The sequence below is a fragment of the Salvelinus fontinalis genome, chromosome 29 (genome assembly GCF_029448725.1).
Source record: "Salvelinus fontinalis isolate EN_2023a chromosome 29, ASM2944872v1, whole genome shotgun sequence".
NCBI classification, from domain to species: Eukaryota; Metazoa; Chordata; class Actinopteri; order Salmoniformes; family Salmonidae; genus Salvelinus; species Salvelinus fontinalis.
In genome coordinates, this window is record NC_074693.1 from 19,951,275 (window position 1) to 19,972,645 (window position 21,371).

The following is a 21,371-nucleotide window of genomic DNA, read 5'->3' on the forward strand; positions in this document are numbered from 1 at the left end:
TGTAAAAATAAAGACAATTTCTGGAATGAGGTGTCCAAACTTTTGACTGGTACTGTATAATTTTCTTTTGCCCAGAAAACTTTGGGGGTCAAATTACATCGTCCACTGGCTGCCCGTTGTCGATCCCTGCAATAGAGCAACCCTTCATCTCAATGTATTTGCTCATTACCACTGAGCAAATGCTCCAAACATTGTATAAGGTGGGAACTTCCAATGGCACACCAATAAATTGGGAAATTGAAGCAAATATTTAACTTATCCCATGATGAGTCTCATTCCTCATAAATCAGATACCAGGACTGGGGTGAATTCCATTTCAATTCCAGTCAATTTAGAAACTAAACCAAATTCTAATTCCTCATTGAAAAGCATTTAAGAGAACTGGAATTTCAGTATATTTCCTGAATTGACTCCAACTCTGTTAAATACTACTTGAACCACTAGCCATCATCTGCTACTTGACTGTTCTCAGGAAAAGTAGACAGCAGAGTTGGATTTAACCAGTCTAAATGCTGAAACATCACTGAACTTTGAATTCAAGGGCAGGCCTGATGACATCACATCATTACAGTTGGTTCAAGTTAAAACAAGGCATTTGAGAGGCTGTACAATCTTCACAAAAAACTTTAATACTATGCCATCTTAGTTATACTGTATTCATTACATTTGACAGTCAGTGACACACACAATCATAACTCACCAAAATGTTTTAGATTGAAGATTAATGAAGAACAGCATCATTGATCAAGTAAAATGTGAGGGCAATTACTGTGGGTGTGTTAGTAAATTCACTCTGGAGTGCCAGAGTGCGCTCTAATCGTAAATTCAGAGCGTTTCACTCTCGGAGCGTTCAGAGTGCACACTGGAGGCTCTGCTCTGGCCGAGGAGTAGGAATGAGCCGAGCGTTCTGACCTTACAATGGCAAGCATCCAAGCTAACTGGCTGAAGTTGGCTAGCTTGCTAGCTACTTCCAGACACAAATGAGAGAACACCTAACTATTTTACTCACCCTAACAGAGCTGGTTAGGCTTTCATGTTATCCAGAGTATTGGTGACTGTAACTTTACTGGTGGCAACAATTTAACTACACTTTTTGTCTACGTTTACTGACACTGGTCACATTCAGGGTGTGTTGCTCATTCAGAAATCCATCAGTTATTCTGCGCTCTGGCACTCAGACGAGTGTGCTCTGAAATCAGAGTAGATAGCCAGAGTGAATTTACAAACGCACCCTGTGTAACAGCTACATGACATGATAACAAAAGCCTATGGTTTTAGATCTGCAAGCAACAATATGAATCAGTTACGGATCAATCAAGATTATAAAGTAAACTATTGTAGTTAACGCACAAAGCATCCTTTTAAAAGCGTGATTTACAGGAGGTCAAAAAGTGAATGCATCTGTGGTACAACATTTTCCAGTTGAGCCCAATAGGTGAGAGATGCGTTTCAGGTAAACTAGTATTCACTCAGGGGTGGGGTCTTGTTATGGATCTCAAGCCGCTGCAATGGAGGCATCGTCTGCTTGTCGGCCCTGGGGCTGAAATATATATATTTTTTAAGTATTAGGATAGTTTACTGATTTTGCACTACACAGTCTACTCAAACATAATTATATGAACACTTCACTGGTGATTGGAAGGTGAATTTCGGGTTTAAGTTGGTTCATTTTGCAACTGTATTCTATGTAAATATGTTTCAATATTACTGTCAGTTAACAGCGCTGCAGCTAACACAGTTGGATCTACAGAATATGCCATGTGGTTAGGAAGAGCCTAGTGGCTGCTAACATAGAATTAGAATGAATAGAGAAGAAGTCCCCTCATTCTATTTCTTTGGGTTCTAAGCTAAGTGTACCTTGACAAAGATGCGTGAGGGGAGGAAGCGTCGAAGAAGCTGTCCGGACACGGCAGGGAAGCGCAGCAGGCCGATGTTGAGCTGGGGAAGGTTCTGGTACCCTGCCATCAGAGGGTAGAAGTTATACAACATCTCCTGCTCCGCTCCAGGCAGGATCCTCAGACGCACCTGGGGAAACACCGTGACACTAAGGGCATGTAGAGCAAGAGACTGGAGACCGCATGGGTCCTCAAATGGTATGGTGTATTCAAGTCTAATTCTGAATGAAAATCATTGGTACTCTACTACATGTGTTGTTAGGCAGCAGTTTAAATTGGAATAAAAATCATGGTGGAAACTCCAGCCTCAAAACCGACCAGTGTCAAGTCGAACTCTGGCACTCAGTTAAGTTGTACCCTGGGCTTGCATGTTGAACTGACAACAATAAGGAGTGTAGTAGAGAGTTGTCTGCTTGTAACTATTGCACTGTCCTGTACTCAATTTGTCTCAGGTTGTATGGAATCTCACAATAGTACTCAAGATTGTATCAGGCTTGTAGTGGACTCGTCGCTGAGTTGCACAGAAATAGAAACACCAAATCACGGTTGCAGTTAAAGCCAGTGAGTAATATGTTTGTGCTACTTTACAGTTTGTTTGATGTGTTTACCAAGGGGGAGGTGGGGGGGGGGGCATGGAGCAGAGACCTACCTGCTTGAGACCAGAGAACATGAAGGCATCACTGGGTTCCACAGACATCTCCACGTCCTGGACCAGCCCCGTCCGGTTCTGGATGTGGTACCTCACTGGCATAGACTCACGCACCCTTCCAAACGACGGCAGCTCTGTAACCACCAAACACAGGGAACCATTGTTATCTACATCTGAATGGGACAGAAAAACTGGAAAAAAGACATATTCATTATTTTTAGACTCAACTGTGAAAATAATACATAATTCAGATCAAGTCATGCTGTACCTGCATGAACATATAGAGGAATGGTCTCCACCATCACATGGGGGAGGGTGGCAACAGTCGTCACAACAGGTGCATCTGCACACCAAGATTTCCTGAAATAGCAATACAAATGTAATGAGTTAAAGCTTCAGGAAAAGAAAATGTCTTGACTTTGTGAATTTCCCATTGTGCTTGACAGGAGGAGAAATGTCAGAGTGGAAAAGAGGAGAATGGCCGACTGGAGTCAAGCAGACACACCTCTTCCAGGAGATGAGGTACTGTCCAGACGCCACGCTGCTCGTCCCGTTGAGCACAGGGGGACACTGAAGGCTGAAACACTCGCTGGCACATTCCCCTGTCTGCAGCACCACTGGTGGAAAACAACAACCAAACCTGAAGGTTAGGCAACAAGGAACTCAGGTGTGTTTCTATGCTACAAACTACTAATACACACTGAAACTACAACGACTGGGGTCATTCGAATATATGGTCTTAGATGAGAGCTGTTGAGGCTTCCCCTGCAGAGCTATGTCAGAGGGAGCTTTAGTGTGCATCCCAAATTCCCTATATAGTGCACTACTTTTGACCACTTTAGAGGGAATAGGGTGCCAACTGGGACGCGACCATAGAGGCGGTGGTGTCATACCCTGCTCCACCTGGGACTGAGGCTGGTCCATGGCAGCCATGGTGGGGGCCAGCTGCAGCTGGCTGGTCACGAGGTGGACAGGCCAGGGGGACGCACTCAGGATGTCCGTCATCAGCAGAAAGGGGATGTCCACATACACTCTATCCAGGTGCTCAAACTGAAACACAACATGATCCATTATCACTGAAGTCGCTGCACTGACAAGCACTGACTTACCAACATTGAACATTCAACACCACATTAAAACTGCGCCCAAAACACCATTAAAACAGCACTCAAAACTACATTTGCACAACAATGCCAACAACATCAATAGAGGGAAAAGAAGTTAAACCTTTGTGGATACAAACTTCACAGCAACTTCAAATGGAACAACGGTTTCTATGGTAACGGTTTCATCCTACAAAAAAGAAAGCTATGGTCAACAAACAGTTAATTTCATACATATTTATGGACACAAGTCACAAATACGGAAACTACCAATGAGTGAGGTTTCAGTGCACAAACTCACTTTGTGACACCTGCAGGTGATGTCTTTGCCCTCCACCTTGGTGCTCAAGGCATAGGCAACATGGAACAGGAAGATTCTGGCTCCAGTGGTGACACAGCGAACATACAGACACTTCTCAACCTGTTCAATAGAGAACGATTAGTACAAACAACACACTGCTGATGTCCCTCAAGAGATCTCAGTAAAATAAGGGGGGCTGGTTTCCCAGACACAGATGAAGCCTTGTCCTGGCAGCAAAAAGCTATATTAATGGAGATTCTCCATTGGCCATGCTTTTTTCATGATGGACAGTGAGGTTGTGCAGGCCTGAGGGTGGGTGGGGGATGTACCTTTTCTCCCGGCTGGAGGTCTCCAATGGCAATGTCTGGAAGCAGTGCAGGATGGGATTCGTCACACATCTCCAAACCGTTCAGGGTCACATGGGTGGACTGTGTGAGGTTTGCATCCTGACCTTAACAAGGTGGTGGGACAAATATCAAAGCTTGTGATACCTAACCAATGTATGTCAGTGTTTTCTCAATGCTGTAAGATCCATAGAAATCGAATTCCTTGAACTGAGATTTCCCATTTAAGTCCCATTCTGAGAATTCTGTTTCCATGGTTCTATCCTGTGTCAAGCAGTTTCTGGTTCTGTAGTTGTGAACTACAGGAAAAAGAGGACCGAACACGCCCCCATTCTCATCGACTCGGCTGCAGTGGAGCAGGTTGAGAGCTTCAAGTGCCTTGGTGTCCACATCACCAACAAACTAACATGGTCTAAACACAAAAAGACAATCGTGAAGAGGGCATGACAAAACCTATTCCCCCTCAGGAGACTGAAAAGATTTGGTATGGGTCCTCAGATACTCAAAAGGTTCTATAGCTGCACCATTGAGAGCATCCTGACTGGTTGTATCACTGCCTGATACGGCAACTGCTCAGCCTCCGACTGCAAGGAACTACAGAGGGTAGTGCGAATGGCCCAGTACATCCCTGGGGCCAAGCTTCCTGCCATCCAGGACCTCTATACCAGGTGGTGTCAGAGGAAGGCCCTAAAAATTCTCAGACTCCAGCCACCCTTGTCATAGACTGTTCTCTCTGCTACCCTGGTACCGGAGCGCCAAGTCTAGGTCCAAGAGGCTTCTAAACAACTTCTACCCCCAAGCCATAACACTCCTGAACATCTAGTAAAATGGCTACCCATACTATTTGCATTGCCCCCCCACCCCCTCTTTACACCACTGCTACTCTCGGTTGTCATCTATGCATAGTCACTTTAATAACTCTACCTACATCTACATACTACCTTAAATAACCGGTGCCATCGCACATTGACTCTGTATCAGTACCCCCCTGTACATAGTCTCGCTATTGTTATTTTACTGCTGCTTTTTAATTACTTGTTACTTTTATCTCTTATTCTTATCTGTATTTTTTTTTAAACTGAATTGTTGGTTAGGGGCTCGTAAGTAAGTATTTCACTGTAAGGTGTATTCGGCGCATGTGACTAATAAAATTTAATTTGATTTGATCCTGTGCTGCGTCAAACAATTCTGGTGTGATGCCGCCTACCTGGTTTGAGTCCGGCAGTAAGTTTGACGTCTTTGGTCACTGTCTCCTCGTTGGACTGGATGGAGACAGTGATGCGGTACATCTCGTTGTTCAGAGCAGGGGGCTCGTGACTCAGCTGAACAGAGATCTTGGGAATGCGAGAAATTATCCTGAAGAACAAAACACATTGTCAGATTAGGATGACGCACCGTCTGTAACCAACTCAACTATGTTTTGAACTTGTTTGTATGAAAAAACTGAGGGCGACTTTTCCTCTATGCTGTGAGCTAATTACCTTAGTTTTAACTGGTTAGTTTAACCAGAGATTTAGTAAACAATGCGATACACACAATGGCAAGGTACAGCATCACAGCTCCCGTTACTTAGAATGTTGCAGTGCGTTATGGAAAATGTCTCTCTACCTTGGTGTGCAGACAGTGAAGCATGTCATTCTTGGATCTTGTAAATCAGTGACGTGACATAGTGTGATTAAACTGAACACTATGGAGACTCACATGGTGCTGGCCTGGATAGACACGGTGTCCCATTCCACATGCTGCTCTGGGACACGCCCCCTGCTCTTAAAGGACCTGGCCGCCAGCAGAGCTTCGTGGGACGAGGCAGCATCTCCTCCCCCGCCTCGCCAGTTGAGGAAGACGCAGCGGCCGTTATCACTGCCCAGCATCAGGTCCACCGCTGTGATCTAACACACACACAAAGTTAAACACACAAAGCTATACACACAGTGTGCACAAATCCATAAGATAGATCACAGGTAAAAAGGTGATGCTCTTCATCTCTCTTGGTTATGTTAAATCTGTGTGTCTGCTATGCCAGTACAGCACAGTTTACGACACCCTGAGTGACACACTTTTTCCCTTACCTCTATCTTCTTCCCCACATCCTCAGTTTTAGCCACAAACTTGAAGCTGTATATGCGTGTCTTGCCAGGGACCAGGCACATGTTCTCTTGACTGGAGGCCTCTAGGATATCCTGAGACTTACACGGCTCCTCTACCACACACAACTGGTTATACTCCTGAAGAAGGACAGAGAGTCAACAGAGAGTGGTTGTACCTGTATGGATTGTGGTGGAGTAGTAGAGTTATGTAGTGGGTCAGTACCTGGTTGCTGAGGCTGACACACAGTTTAGAGAAGCGGACAGGGTGAGGGCAGTCAGCCCTCAGGTAGACATGCAGCTGGACCGGGTCATCCACGTGGAAACTAGGGGACAGGAACTTGGCCTTGCACTGGACTGGAAAGACAAATGTGTGGTATATGTTAGGTAGCTGTTCACAGAATCTCTCTTGTATCGTTTAAGATCTTGATGCATAATTGTATGATCTCGGGAGGTATACTGTAGAAGTGTACTAACCAAAGGGTACGTAGTCCTGCACCTCGATGGTGAACTCATTGCTGCCAGCCAGAGACATGCGGTCGCTCCACAGGGCCTGGGCAGCCTTGGCTGAGGCCTGGTCGCAATTTGGTTCTGCCTCTGGGACCTCGTTCTATGAACACAGACACAGGCTCAGCGTTAACATCCACAGAACAGGGGCTACACAGTCACATGAACATGGGGTGATGTGACGGATGCTATTTCTTCAACTCACCATCAGGACCTTGATGAGATTCTTCTCAATCCTGGATTTCTGCTCCTCCCGTAGAGTAGAAGCTGGAGAAATAGACAAAAGGGAACTTAAGGAAAAATGTAAATGACGAATTCTGCTGCTCTTGATAAGGTGATGGCCAGGCTCTAAACAAACTGAACATTGTAAATAAGCAACATATTAAACTGACTAAGTAGCCCAAAGAAGCAGAACATTTAATCTGGGGAGAGCTGGGTGCAGCTGAAGAGTGTCCTGTACTATACCATCCTGTACCTCGTCCGACCAGCTCCATGGAGTAGGTGATGTAGTCCTTGACGTGGGCCATCAGGTAGGAGCACCGTAGCGCTGTGCTGAGGATGGAGGTGAGCAGGCTCCACCAGCGCTCTGTACGGTAGTCACACATCACATAGTCCAGCAGTCTGCATATAGACACACAGACCAACATAGGTAGGTAAGTTTCACAATGATTCTCTTATCCAAAACTTCTAATTATCCAATCTAATCACATTTATAATATTTCAGCTTTGACTGCCAAAATAATAGCGAGTTACGGCGTAATTACTGAAATGCATGGCAAACACCGGCTAAAATAAATTGTCAGCAACCATGACAGAGCAAATTATTTTCTTTCAGGACTATGACATATTACAACGGAAATAAAATGACTTGACTAGAAATGTAGCCCATGTCAATTACGCTGATTTAAGTTAACACGTTCAATTGAAAACAATGTCTGTCTGTCTACATAGAGGCGAATAATCTGCGAAAATAAACTTTTAATGAATAACCACACTGCAAATGAAAGTGATATGGATGGCAACAACATGTGAAAGACAATTTAAATATCATTATAAAACAAAGAACCATGCATCTGTTTCTTTGGTAAAAATAACAACTTCAAAACATTACGAAGTAAGTCTACTCTCCCTACCACATTTATTTTCAATTCAGACAGTACAATACGCCACAGTAGATCTACTGGATTCATTACTGTAGTCCTGTAGGAACATATAAAACGTTCACTATTCAGTGTCATCACACTGTTCTACAAATAAAGAAATAATCTCTGCTATCCACACAACATTCTTCACTACCAGCTTAACCATGAACAAGCTCATCACAATGACGTAGAGACAAAACTCTATGTTATTTGTCTGTTTTGTTTTTTTAAAGCTTTAAAATATCTTATTTTAACAATTATTATATAATTTGTGCAACTTTAAAATAGCTTTATTAGAATACAATATAATTTGATAAAAAAACACAATTATAATTTAGTTTCAAATGTGTAGCCTACAGTTCAGGAATACGTCCTTCACCTCTTGATGAGAAATGGCCATAGGCTATATTTTTAAGACAAGTAAAAACATTAATGGATACATAAATTGGAAGCGAAAAATGGATCCTACACCATGATGTTTTCCATTCATAAAATGTGTAGGGTAAGCTACCTTGCCATAGTAGATTTGCCATGGTAAACAAGGAAATTAAATATTTTATATCAGTTGTACAGAATGATTGTCAAATAGACAAATTGCCCTTAGTCTCCTCAAATTGTAGGATTCAATAGTTCCGATGATAATACCCAAATAGAGGGAGAAATATTCTTGACAAATGTTGGATGCAAACAGGACTAAGAGTAAACCCCGACATTCACTTAGGAAGAGGTAAATAGCTGGCCGATTTGGTTGCAATTGAGATCAGATGTGCAAGTGATTTTAGCGCCTATTTATGGTATAACAGGAGATCCGTTGCCGATAATCTCGTCGCCATCAATGGTTGCAATTGGTCCAGTAATTTTCTGGAAGTCAGGCTTGCGCCCAATGACAGTGGGGATTTGTTATTATACTCTAATTGAATTAGTAACACATTTTACTTTTGTTCCACTGTGTCTGCTGAGTCAGGCTTACTTCAGTGCTTTGGTGTAGTCCTTGGCATGGTTGTACTCCTCTCCCATCTGCACCACTGGAGACAGACAGACAAACTTTGACAAGTACATGTAGACGCACACAAAAGTGATGCTTATGGTAACAATATGCTCCAAATGCACTGTTCCCCTTCAGCTCAGGGTAAAACTCACTCAGATGGCTCTTCATCCGAGGACACTTGTATTTCTTGAACTGAGCCACAGCGTTGCTGAGCAGAGCAATAATTAGTTCCTGTAATACAGCAAACAGAACAATCGGAGACTCTCTCTCACACACTTTTGGCATAATAAACCAAGTTAAACCAAGAAGAATCAGTATTTTGCTTGGCTTAATAATCCTATTAGAATTTTCTCCTTTTACAACCATGCGGTTCTCATGGTATTCTTACTAAAAGTGAATCATATATTACCAGATACCAGATATATTACCATCCTTCTACATCACTAGTGAAGGATGCCACAAGTCTGACCCTTCTGTTTACGGAGTACAAACTTTGTCCCTTCAAATGAACGTCCACTGAACAACAGACCTGGCAATATGGTAAAGCTGTTAATAAATATTCAACCCTCACTGTTCATGGAGCAAATCGGTCATTTCAGTTCGTAACGTTGCAGTATCATCCAAATCCAGAATTCACTTTTGATCTGCTTAGTGGTTTTATTCACTGTCATACACCATAAAACTGAACCTCCTTTGACCTGAGAACCTGGCATGGCCTTCTTCCACAAACGTCAGTGTATTTACCATGAGGGTGAGAGCTTGCTATCCATTAACCTACTATAGGTCTACACTCATGGACTGCGCAAGCCCAACCCTGTGTAGCAATGTAGCCTTCATGCACTGAAAGAGGCTTCAGAGTTAGTAGAACATGAGAATGGCTGTGTCGTGCTGAATGAGCGAGTGAATGTGGACTAACGGAGTGGGGAACATCCTTCTCCTTCATTTGCAGCGCCAGGATCCCTCCTTTCTCCTTCTCCATGTGTGGGGGATCGATACCTGCAAATACAAAATAAGACCTATTTCAATCAATATTAAGAGACCGAGAGACTGATCAGGACAGCAATCTTGGTTTAAACGCCTGTATTTTTCTTAAAACTGCATTGTTTGGTTAAGGGCTTGTAAGTAAGCATTTCACTGTAAGGTCTACTACACCTGTTGTATTTGACGCATGTGACAAATAAAATTTGATTTGAGCTGTACACACAAGTATAAACACATAAAAGCTAATTTTAGTGCTGAAAGATTAGTGTTGAGATGGGAATACTCACTCTGGTGGCCCTGTCTCCAGGCTCTCTGCCCATAGAAGTCCAGAGCTCCGCTGGGCGTCTCCAGGTGGTCTGGGGTGGGGTAGCTCACACTGGCCTGTGAAAGGGAAATACAATGACGGTCCGTCAACATGTGATAACTGTCATGGGTGGGGATGCCATGAGGGGGCATAAAGGCCTTCTGACACGATTGTTGTGCTGTGTGTAAACTAGAATGATTGCACTGCATGAAGAATCTACGATGCAGACATCAATAAAAATATTAGCCCATATCAATGCCATACATTACACATTATATACTCATATGTTGATTTTCCATCTGAGATCTGCCCCACTGTTTGACCCAAAAGGCTCAGACTTTTCTGTTTCCATCTACATGAGCCAGCACCCGTGTCTCACTGGGCCATTGGCTGCAGAGGACCTGCTCTCACAGCTGACATTAACATAAAACTCTTGAGGCACACCGGTATGAGGTAAGTCTCAGTTGGAAGTGCAGCAATAGTGGCTCTATATACATTTTTCCCCTCTCAAGCTTCTGCAGTCTTGTGAAAGACAGCTGTCTGAGTCACACATGCATTGCTGTACCTCATGGGCACACAGGTGAGTTGCTTGCTGCTTGCGTTCCTGGGCGTAGTAGGCAGCCTGCTGGTAGTAGAAGCCAGGGTTCTGAGTCTGGATGGCCGTCAGACCCAGCTTGATCGCCTCATCAAACAGGTCACCAAAAGACTGGAACCTGGGAGTGAGGAAATGGATGGAGATGGGTTATTATCAAGGATGGCATCAGGGAAGAATGGTAGGGAAGTGGGTATTGACTTCTTACTGTTTGGACATCCATGCTGTGTGCTCAAACGCCAGCTCTGCGCTACCAATCTTCTTCTTGCACAGATCAATATGCTTCCTGAATTGAGCAATGGCATCCAAAGGTGTGTTGTGTTGGAAGCATAGTCGACAGATCTGAAAAGAGGTTTTCTGTTACACATGTAACTCAACAGGGTGTACAGCACAGTCTATATGTTGGGAGCGCAATGTCTGCATTCCAGCTCATTATGATCCAAAAGCACCTTGTAGTTTATGAATCCAGCCATGGTCTTTATCTCCAGCATGTTGGTCTCGTGGGTTCTCAGCTCTTGTACAAGGCTGTAGGCAGTCCTGTAGTACCTGCATCAAAAACAGTCCTAATGATGTGTCAGACAGACAGACAGCACTAGAGAGATGTATTGTAAGATAGATCATTATTACACACACGACACAAGCCAGTAGAGCTGTGTTGAACTTACTTTAGGGAATTCTGTGTGTCTTGCTTGAGCTCACTGAAGAACGCAATCTTAAACTGGTGTCTCACAAACAGCAACTGCAACAACAACATGCACCGGTTGATGACATTGCAGTGATATAACCAGCATTAGCTTAGCTGCAAATTAAGTCATTAAAATAAAAATTACACAGAGAGACTTGGAGGAGTCATTGATTAACATAGTGGTGGTGGAGGTCATAGGGAACCAGGAAAACATACACATTATTTCTGTCATATCTCACCTGATGTGTTGTTTTGTTGAGGAACTCTTTGTGGGATTTGACCCTCCTAATCTCTGTGTAATAGTAGGTCTGTGCATGCTCATAGAACGCATTTTCCAGCCTGCAAATAAGTACATAACACATACTAGGGAGGCTTCGTGATAAGGGTAACATACACCACCAGTCAAATGTTGACACACCTACTCATTCAAGGGTTTTTCTTTATTTTTTACATTGTAGAATAATAGTGAAGACATCAAAACTATGAAATAATACATACGGAATCATGTAGTAACCAAAAAAGTGTTAAACAAATCAAAATGTATTTTATATTTGAGATTCTTCAAAGTAGCCACCCTTTGCCTTGATGACAGCTTTGCACACTCTTGGCATTCTCTCAACCAGCTTCATGAGGTAGTCACCTAGAATCAATTTCAATTAACAGGTGTGCCTTGTTAAAAATTAATTTGTGGAATTTCTTTCCTTCTTAATGCGTTTGAGCCAATCAGTTGTGTTGTGACAAGGTAGGGTTGGTATACAGCCCTATTTGGTAAAAGACCAAGTCCATATTATGGCAAGAACAGCTCAAATAAGCAAAGAGAAACGACAGTCCATCATTACTTTAAGACATGAAGGTCAATCAATGCGGAAAATTTCAAGAACTTTGAAAGTTTCTTCAAGTGCAGTCGCAAAAACCATCAAGCACTATGATGAAACTGGCTCTCATAAGGACCGCCACAGGAAAGGAAGACCCAGAGTTACCTCTGCTGCAGATGATAAGTTCATTAGAGTTACCAGTCTCAGAAATTGCCAATTAATTGCACCTCAGCTTGCAGCCCAAATAAATGCTTCACAGAGTTCAAGTAACAGACATCTCAACATCAACTGTTCAGAGGAGACTGCGTGAATCAGGCCTTCATGGTCAAATTGCTACAAAGAAACCACTACTAAAGGACACCAATAATAAGAAGAGACTCGCTTGGGCCAAGAAACACAAACAATGGACATTAGCCTCAACAATCACCCAACATTAACCCAATTGAGATGGTTTGGGATGAGTTGAACCGCAGAGTGAAGGAAAAGCGACCAACAAGTGCTCAGCATATGTGGGAACTCCTTCAAGACTGTTGGAAAAGCATTCCAGCTGAAGCTGGTTGAGAGAATGCCAATAGAATGCAAAGCTGTCATCAAGGCAAAGGGTGGCTACTTTTATTTTATTTGTTTAACACTTTTTTGGTTACTACATGATTCCATATGTGTTATTTCATAGTTGTATGTCTTCACTATTATTCTACAATGTAGAAAATAGTAAAAATAAAGAAAAATCCTTATAATGAGTAGTTTCTAAAAATGTTCACTGGTACTGTACATGTCATTTAAATATATTAAGAGATGGTGTCAACACGGCTATCAGTAACTTGGCTCAGGGTCTTTGATCTGATCCCGGGTCCCACCAAGAGGAATTACTTACCTGATGATGTAGCCCACGAGGTGATCAGTGTGAGGGAGGACGAAGAGAGACTTCCCAGACAGGTCACAGGCATTGCACAGGGAAGCAGCCCTCTCTGAAGCCACCAGGTCCTCACCTTGGCACAGACAGCAGCAGCACAAATTCAGTCAAGTATGCAGCCTAAACATACATTGCATGACACAATACAATTTCTACAGTACTGACATGGTTGTCAGTCCTACAGATGTAATTTTGTGGCTATGTTGATCATAAAACATAACACTACAATCAACATATATGATCTGTATAACTGTAGATGCAATTACCTGGAGGAAGAGGGGTTTTCTTCTGAATTAAAACAACTGCAACCTTGGTGTTTCTTCCTTGAAGGCTTGTTCTGTGAATGACATGTTCATGATATACATTGCTTCAACTCAACAAACCATCACTATAGATCTTCATGTATGACCAGTGAAGAGGAGTAGTACTACAGTACCTGACTATCTCTACTTTAGTGGCACACTCGGACTGCTTCTCCTTCCAAACTGCGTCATCCCAGTCCAGCTCATAGAACAGCACCAGCAAGGCAGGCACCAGGTTCAGGTGCTTGTTCATCCAGCCTGTCTTCAAGATCCCTTTGGGGATGTACCACTCATAGGAGGTTCTCTGAGAAAAAAAGAACAGGGTCGTATTCACTTGTAGGCATGAAACTGAAGAAAACAGGTTGAAACGGGAAGGTAGCCTCGTCTACTATCTGATCGCTTGTTTACGTTTTCCATTGCACACCGTTTTGCTACCGTTGTGCTTTAGTGTATACGCACCAAATGTTTGTGTTTGGGAACAAATTATGTAAGTGGGTAACCTCATCAAGCAGCACTTACTTTGGTCCTACACTTTGGGTATTCATGGTCTCCTGGAAGGACCTTGAATGAGATGGGGACCCTGTCGGCCCTCCTGTTGGCACAGAAGGCATCCCAGATTGCCCTATGGATGGCGTTATAAGTTACATCCAGCCCAGTCAGGGCCACAAAGGCCATGGGCCGGCAGCACAGCTCCGGGGGCAGATCCCATTGGGTCGGACTCATCATGATTGATGCTGCTGCAATCTGAACATGGAACAGACAACACAGACTGTTTACAACTATAGATAGCTATGTACGTCTGCAATGACAGGTGCACAACATATGTTCATATGATGAGAAATATATATATTTTTTTTTACTTCAACAAGACATTGTACAACTGGCAGAAACAAGCAGAATTGCGAGTACATTGTGAAAAGAATACTAAAACAGTAAAAACACAATAAACAAACAACATGTGAGTCAAACAACAAGTCGCAAGTATTGACAGTTGTTACAGCTGATGACTGCCATACAAATACAATCACACAGCTGTGATTTAGCTTACAATGGCCGTACTATTAGCTAGCTAGGCAAAACCACAATCACTAGTCAATTCAGAAAGAAAGAGGCAATAACATTGGATTGCATTGCATTGGTTCGTGGAAATAGCTGGCTACATTCACGTTGACACATTCATGTTATGATCAATTGTCGACTTACACACAGTGACAGAAATGTTAGCTTGTAGTAAAGGCGATTAGCAAACTAGCTACTTACCAAGCCAGCTAATGCTAGCTAGCTAGGCAACTCGGGTAAGCTAACTGGCCGAGTATTGCAGACCGACTGAAAAATAAAAAGTGCTTAGCTACATAAGTAACATTTCCCACTATATGTCGAATTCAGAATGTACACGAGTCAGCAAACAGTAACGTTAGCCAAGCCAACTAGTTAGCTAGTGACTAAAAGCTTCCTGTCTCCTGATGCCTTCTGTTGACATGTAACGTTAGCTAGCTAGTGAACACAAACCCAGGCAGAATATTGAGTACTACCGCCACCTGCTGGACAATCAACAAGAGTTCATGCCACTCCTCAATGTATCCAATATGTCAAATCACACCCAATTATATTTATATCATTGGTCACACCATAACATTTTTGGACATCAAAATACAAATTTTGTTTTATTATCCAACAGTTAAGAAAAGTTTATTTTGCACCAGTAAACTCTGTATGAGTAGCGTATACATGCATTTTTTGTCACTATTCCTTGTCAAAAGGTGGCAGCAATCTCCAAGTGACTTTTACAAACACCACAGAAAAGGAAATAGCTACATCCGTTTCACAATTCGCATGGCACGCTGGGAGCCCAGCGGTAGTGGAATTCGCCCTCTACGATAACCATGCAATTCCAAGACTGAGTTATCAGCGAAAGGCCACCACACTCCGTTTCAATTTGAGGTATAATATCCTCTTTCTAATGCCTATTTTTTTGTTGTCTCTCGTGATTACCTTAGGCGTTACGTCGGCAAACAACAATTAATTTAATGGTAAGACCTGTTAATTCACGATAGCTAACGTTGGGCGTGTTGGAGTGGATCACTTTTGTCAAGTCAGTGACCATCGTTGGTCATAGCCTTACAACGTGTGTTGTATTATTTAATCATTGTCCGACTTGCGGCTGCATGAACTTGACAAATCATGTGATCTAAGGTCATGAAGTTTAGACTGCAAGTGTCTCTAAATGCACTTTACCAACTTCATCCTGCAGCCGTCGCCTGCATTGTTGGAGACTCTATTGTCAACCAATCATTAGGGTGTTTTTGTTTGACTACGCGAACGTGACCAAAGACATGACTGGAACAGGAAACAACTTTGGCGCGATTAATTTATAGAGTGGATATATGTTACATTTGAGGCTACTATACACATTTTATTTTCTGGGACTGATTTTGACATGGGAGTTGGAGCTATGTTTATTTCGACATTATAAAGCTTAAATGTATAAACAATGCCAACACTACCATGTTGGCCTGAACCTTGTTGTAAAAAATAATAATTTGTGTACGTACAGCTGTCGCAGAGCTCACTCCTAGACGTTCGTCTAAAACAAGGGGGGCAAAGTACAGCCAGCCGAACGACAAAATTATTTAAAAAATTACCCACAATTTCGTGGTTTCCAATTGGGAGTTAGTCTTGTCCATCGCTGCAACCCCTGTACCGACTCTAGAGAGGCGAAGTTCGAGAGCCGTGCATCCTCCGAAACACAGCCTGGGATCGAACCCGGGTCTGTAGTGATGCCTAGACCTTAGCCTTAGACTGCTGCGCCACCCCCGCAAATGTATTTTTAACGAACAATTGGTCACCCCAAAAATGCAGCCCTCCATTGAATGTCTAAATCCATATGTAAAAGTTTGCCCACCCCAGGTCTAAAACGTTGGAGGTTATGCAATAACGGAATCCCCATTCATTTTCAATTAAGTGTGCCGGGGGACGTTGGGCGCTGCAAGTATGGCCAAAGGAGCGTGAACAGGGCTGGACCCAAGTTGGGGGTATCTGAACTTTTGTCTTGCATTTCGGGACATCCCGTTGCTATTGACCATTCGAAGCTCACTATAGTTTCCAGCCCCTACTGGATTGACTATTGATTCCTAGCACTATCTAGGCTGCTTGTTAGCACCAACATGAAGGCGACGCTAGGATGGCAATCTGAATTTACACGTACGAAGGATCTCAGACACTCTTAAACGCGCCTGTTGTCACCTGTTGTGTGAACTCCACGGGGTTCGAGAGAGCCTGTGTTTCTGGTTTTCAGGGATAAATGTTTCTGGTAGACATTAAGTGAAATCTAATGGACTTATTTTCTGGCTTATCATTCAGATGAGAGATCATTGTCAATGGGTGTGAGCCGGCTGGATGTCCTTTACAGAAAGCTTCTTCTCACCAAGCTTTTCATCCAAGGTTGGGGAAAGCCTGATGATCTGAAAAGGTAGCCTAAAATATCCCCACTGTCATATGGCATGGCAATCACTAGGTACATTTTCACCTAATTCTTATTTTTGTGGCAGTGTATATTTAACCACCTTTTCATATTTCCACAGAATATTTAAGTTAAGGAAAATCATTGGCAATAGAGAGAAGTGTAAGGAACTGGTACCTAAAGACTATCCTGTGTTTATTGACAAGGTACCCCTCCCTCACTTCAATCTGATAGCGTTTTTGTTCAGCCTAAAGTCTTAACAAATGCATTTTGGTCTGAAAGCTTAGTGCCTTTCCAATTTTTTTTTTATTGGTCTGTAGCCTAGTGAGCCGTTTCACATTTGAATAATATGCACATTGCCATTGACTCAACCTGTTTTATGGTGAAACATCATGCAGTTGTATATATATTTTTGCTGTTGTCTTAGGTAGAAGACCAATCTGACTGCAAAATACACAATGGGTATTTCATATCTCCCCTGGAACATATTGTTCCTGGTATCTTGCCATCAGAGTCCATCAAAGCCAGGTAATGGAAATAATACTGTCAACTTTTGCAAATTGCCATATAGTAATAATAGACTATGTCTCCTATTTGATCTTACCTCTGAGTTTATTTTATGCAGTTTTTGTTGTCAAAGCTGGTATCGGTAGCAGTGATACTGACAGAAAAACAGTATTCTACTATGATTTTCTTTCCCCCCCCATGATGCTGGATCCTCCTCCTGACCTGTAAAAAATAAAATTCTGTAAAATATATAATACAACAACAAAAAGTTGACCAGTGGTGCTGTTTCACCTTATGCGGATCTCAGATTTAAGTAAAGTATGAAGCCTTGTCTGAGCCAGAACTGCCCATAGGGTAGTTTCTCCCTCCGAACAGGATGCTATCGCAGGGCATCACCCCAACTCCTTCATGTTAACAGCCAAGCAGAGAGGCATTGGGTCCCATTTTTAGTCTTTGGTATCAAAGCAGACACTAATCACAAAGCCTGTTTTTTTGTGTTGTAAGGTTCCAGTTTGTAGTTCCAAAGAAGTGGAAAAACCACAAGCCAGTATGTATTCACTTGGCTGGGACTGGAGATCATGTAAGTTACATTAGCTACTACACTCTTCATAATATTCTTTGCACTAACAGGGTAGTTACATTTGTCAATCAAATTTAATAGCTTACCCTGATCAACTGCACAAACCAGGTATCAACCTTCTTTGATGTACAACCTCTCATAGAAAATAGCTTTATTTTCAGTTCTTCTGGAAGAGACGGACCCTCATGGCCAGGCCCATGATAAAGGAGGCAGGAATGGCTTCACTTCTCCTGGAAAACCCTTATTATATCCTTTTTAATTAGAAAAATAGTAAAATAAGTATTAATATACTATTTACATTGTAAACTGTTTTTAAATATTCTAATTCCTTAACCACGACTTGTACATGGATACCGGAAACCAAAAGAACAAGTGTAAGTCATCCCCATAACCTTGTCATTGTTTTTTTTTCTCCAAAACCTCTACCATTATTTGAGTGTCATGGCAATGTCGTTATGATTTGTGCTTTATGCTTGGTGTTTGTCTAGTCGTTCCAGCCTGAGGAATGTGTCTGACCTCTTTGTGATGGGAGCAGCACTCATCCTGGAGTCTGCAGTGCTGCTACACTGGCTAGAGAGGGAGGACTACTGGCCCCTCGGCATGACTGGTATCTCAATGGGAGGGCATGTAAGCACACGCCACACAATCATTCATTCTATTACCAAAAGTAGACATCAGTTTAAGTTAATTCCTAAAGGAGATGGAACAATCAATGGAAGCTCTCATCTTCTCACAGATGGCATCCTTAGCTGTAACCAACTGGCCAAAGCCCATACCGCTGATTCCCTGTCTCTCCTGGACCACAGCTTCCAATGTTTTTACCACAGTAAGTATTCCTTTATCCATCTCATTTCCAAAGCCCATTTCTCAGTCTTTAATTTATTTATTTTTAAACTAAAAGCAAATCAGTAAACTGCCCAAATTTGTTAAGTGCTGTGCTCTGAAATACATATTTTGTGTTTTACAGGGTGTTTTGAGCAAAGCTGTGAACTGGAGGGAACTGGAGAAGCAGTATGCAATGCACTCTGTGTACGAACAGGAGATCATCAGACTGTTGGAGTACTGTGGGGTAAACCTTAATTCCATAACATAATGTTAGGTCTACATATCGTACCATCTGTTTTATAGCTTGAGATGTCAATTTTACAGCAGTTGTCATAGATGGCTTTACAGATTGGTTCATTATTTAATAATTGGTACATTATTAGTGCAGTCAATTGGTTCATAATTGACAAGACAACCTATCATTTCAGGTTGATTCCTTCAAGATGGGTCAGGAGTTTTTAAAGAGCTCACTTGACACGCTTTCTGGTCTGGATCTCTCCACGGACATCTTGGGTCTGCATGCCCCCAAGAGGAACCGCATGGGGCTGCGCACCTCTGCCCTGCACTCCCGGGCCGGGGAAGAAGCTAATGGACAGGATCAACTGATTGGACGGGAACACGATCATGGGCTGGACCAGATTCTTTCCTCTGTGAACATGCAGCACAGCAACATCAACAAGGGCAGTGGCAGCGGGTGGCAGCGCCAGTCCCTCCACATTGAGTCTCTGGACTTTATGAAGGGTGTCATGGATGAGTGCACACACATCGCTAACTTCTCAGGTGAGAATTGACAGATTCTTATAGAGCTGGGACCCAAAAAATGCTGCAGCCATGCAGTATAACTTGTTTAGCTCAATTGAGTAACACTCAAGCCTGGCTATCTTGGTTTTCCAGTGCCGTTGGATCCCAGTCTGATCATTGTGATACAGGCAAAGGAAGATGCTTATATTCCACGCACCGGTGTGCGCAGTCTACAAGAGATCTGGCCAGGCTGTGAGGTGCGGTATCTCAACGGTGGCCACGTCAGCGCCTACCTCTTCAAACAGGGACTTTTTCGGTGAGTAAATGGTTCCACAATTTGACAGAGACAGATGCCCATTGTTGTCTTATTGTAATATTCTGAAATACTTATTTGGTATGTTTGTCTTACAGGCAAGCCATCTATGATGCCTACGACCGATACCTTGAAAAGTATTCCAATACCTAGCCACTTAAACAGAAACTCATCCTCACAGGAAAAGGATGCCGTTTTCTAATTTGTAAATAATTTCAAAGTATGCAGTACAATTTGAGAATGTCAAACAAATCATGAAGGATACATTTGTAACATGTTATCCATACAATTAAAATGTGGTGCTACAGAAATGACAATAGTTACATGTAAAAAATGGAATCTATTGTTTATATGGGTATAGATGTCTTCTAAAGCTCACGCATGATCCCACATTTGCCAATTCCACACTTTGTGCTCCTCAACCCATCTTTATCCATGTTGATGCCTTCACCTGTTATTCTAGGACTAAAGGCTTTGATCAAGATGCGCCTCACTTTATCTTAACATGTTCATATCTTTCCCCCAAACCTGTCCTGCCCCACATTGAATTATTCACAATATTTCTGATCCTGCCCTGCTCTAACATGTTATACACCTGCTACTTCTTACAAAAGTTTAGATGGGGGATATTGTGTCAGAGCAGGCTCTCCAACACTGTTCCTGGAGAGCTACCCTTCTGTGGGTTTTTGCTCCAACCCCAGTTGTAACTAACCTTATTCAGCATATCGACCAGCTAATTATTAGAATCAGGTGTGCTAGATTAGGGTTGGAGTTAACCTATAGGACAGTAGCTCTCCAGTATTGGAGTAAACACAGAGTTAATAGTAAATGGTTTACTCCCTCATAAACCAAATTTTTTATAATTATCACAAATGTTCCTAATCAATGTTTTACTACTCCAGTGGACCTTCTGTTTTTAAACTCTGAAATAAAAAGGTCAATCTCTATCAATTCCTGTCTGTTTTTCATTCAGGTGTGTTACATCTACAAAAACATTTTTCATTTGCCAAAATCTAAGTAACATTACTCAAATCAGGAATGCAACTCAAGTGTTTACATGCTCATTCATATGCAGTACACAATGAACATTGAACAATGAAAACAGTTGACCTTAAGAATAATATGAAAGTTTTGTTTAGGTCATATACATAGTTTGTGACACCATTGGGTGTATGACGTTGTACGTATACAAAGGCAAAATGAACAGATAAAAACCATCCCGTTTGGGCCAGATGAGCAAAACGAATGGAATCTGTACAGTTCTGTAACGATGGTTCTGATACTGTATTGAACAGTATCAAGAGCCATACAGAACTCTGACATTTGGGCCAGAAGGAATC

At 42.4% G+C, this 21,371-nt stretch overlaps 2 protein-coding genes across 3 annotated transcripts in view; one reads left to right on the forward strand and one right to left on the reverse strand.

Annotated features, from left to right (window-relative positions):
• Positions 1 to 606: 606 nt before the first annotated feature.
• Positions 607 to 21,371, reverse strand: part of trappc11 (trafficking protein particle complex subunit 11) — a 28,120-nt gene continuing 7,355 nt past the window's right edge. Inside the window, exons 1-30 of one of the 2 annotated variants that reach the window (XM_055888549.1) lie at positions 14,866 to 15,122; positions 14,125 to 14,349; positions 13,740 to 13,909; positions 13,570 to 13,640; positions 13,265 to 13,379; positions 11,815 to 11,914; positions 11,556 to 11,629; positions 11,340 to 11,436; positions 11,099 to 11,232; positions 10,864 to 11,011; positions 10,282 to 10,375; positions 9,930 to 10,009; positions 9,166 to 9,244; positions 8,996 to 9,050; positions 7,359 to 7,504; positions 7,089 to 7,150; positions 6,854 to 6,986; positions 6,603 to 6,733; positions 6,362 to 6,517; positions 5,994 to 6,181; positions 5,500 to 5,648; positions 4,278 to 4,399; positions 3,949 to 4,068; positions 3,772 to 3,837; positions 3,438 to 3,594; positions 3,050 to 3,161; positions 2,813 to 2,904; positions 2,545 to 2,678; positions 1,858 to 2,025; positions 607 to 1,540 (exon numbers count right to left, since the gene is read on the reverse strand). In XM_055888549.1, the coding sequence (XP_055744524.1) occupies positions 1,496 to 1,540; positions 1,858 to 2,025; positions 2,545 to 2,678; positions 2,813 to 2,904; positions 3,050 to 3,161; positions 3,438 to 3,594; positions 3,772 to 3,837; positions 3,949 to 4,068; positions 4,278 to 4,399; positions 5,500 to 5,648; positions 5,994 to 6,181; positions 6,362 to 6,517; positions 6,603 to 6,733; positions 6,854 to 6,986; positions 7,089 to 7,150; positions 7,359 to 7,504; positions 8,996 to 9,050; positions 9,166 to 9,244; positions 9,930 to 10,009; positions 10,282 to 10,375; positions 10,864 to 11,011; positions 11,099 to 11,232; positions 11,340 to 11,436; positions 11,556 to 11,629; positions 11,815 to 11,914; positions 13,265 to 13,379; positions 13,570 to 13,640; positions 13,740 to 13,909; positions 14,125 to 14,331 (3,405 nt within the window). In that variant the 5' untranslated portion in view covers positions 14,332 to 14,349; positions 14,866 to 15,122 and the 3' untranslated portion in view covers positions 607 to 1,495. Of the gene's footprint in view, positions 1,541 to 1,857; positions 2,026 to 2,544; positions 2,679 to 2,812; positions 2,905 to 3,049; positions 3,162 to 3,437; positions 3,595 to 3,771; positions 3,838 to 3,948; positions 4,069 to 4,277; positions 4,400 to 5,499; positions 5,649 to 5,993; positions 6,182 to 6,361; positions 6,518 to 6,602; positions 6,734 to 6,853; positions 6,987 to 7,088; positions 7,151 to 7,358; positions 7,505 to 8,995; positions 9,051 to 9,165; positions 9,245 to 9,929; positions 10,010 to 10,281; positions 10,376 to 10,863; positions 11,012 to 11,098; positions 11,233 to 11,339; positions 11,437 to 11,555; positions 11,630 to 11,814; positions 11,915 to 13,264; positions 13,380 to 13,569; positions 13,641 to 13,739; positions 13,910 to 14,124; positions 14,350 to 14,865; positions 15,123 to 21,371 lie in introns of those variants that run through there. The other variant, XM_055888547.1, reaches the window with a different exon arrangement.
• abhd18 (abhydrolase domain containing 18) lies at positions 15,427 to 20,982 on the forward strand. The gene is made up of 13 exons (XM_055888555.1): positions 15,427 to 15,546; positions 16,966 to 17,074; positions 17,187 to 17,271; positions 17,493 to 17,593; positions 18,077 to 18,152; positions 18,314 to 18,398; positions 18,499 to 18,526; positions 18,641 to 18,779; positions 18,889 to 18,978; positions 19,120 to 19,221; positions 19,406 to 19,757; positions 19,872 to 20,034; positions 20,130 to 20,982. The coding sequence occupies exons 2-13, from the start codon at positions 16,983 to 16,985 to the stop codon at positions 20,182 to 20,184; spliced, it is 1,368 nt and encodes a 455-aa protein (XP_055744530.1). The 5' UTR covers positions 15,427 to 15,546; positions 16,966 to 16,982; the 3' UTR covers positions 20,185 to 20,982.

Coding starts and splice junctions, on each gene's coding strand:
- abhd18 (XM_055888555.1), top strand. CDS start 16,983: ATGGGTGTGAGCCGGCTGGATGTCCTTTACAGAAAGCTTCTTCTCACC. Junction 17,594..18,076: donor TCAGAGTCCATCAAAGCCAG/GTAATGGAAATA, acceptor TTGTGTTGTAAG/GTTCCAGTTTGTAGTTCCAA. Junction 19,222..19,405: donor GACTGTTGGAGTACTGTGGG/GTAAACCTTAAT, acceptor CTATCATTTCAG/GTTGATTCCTTCAAGATGGG.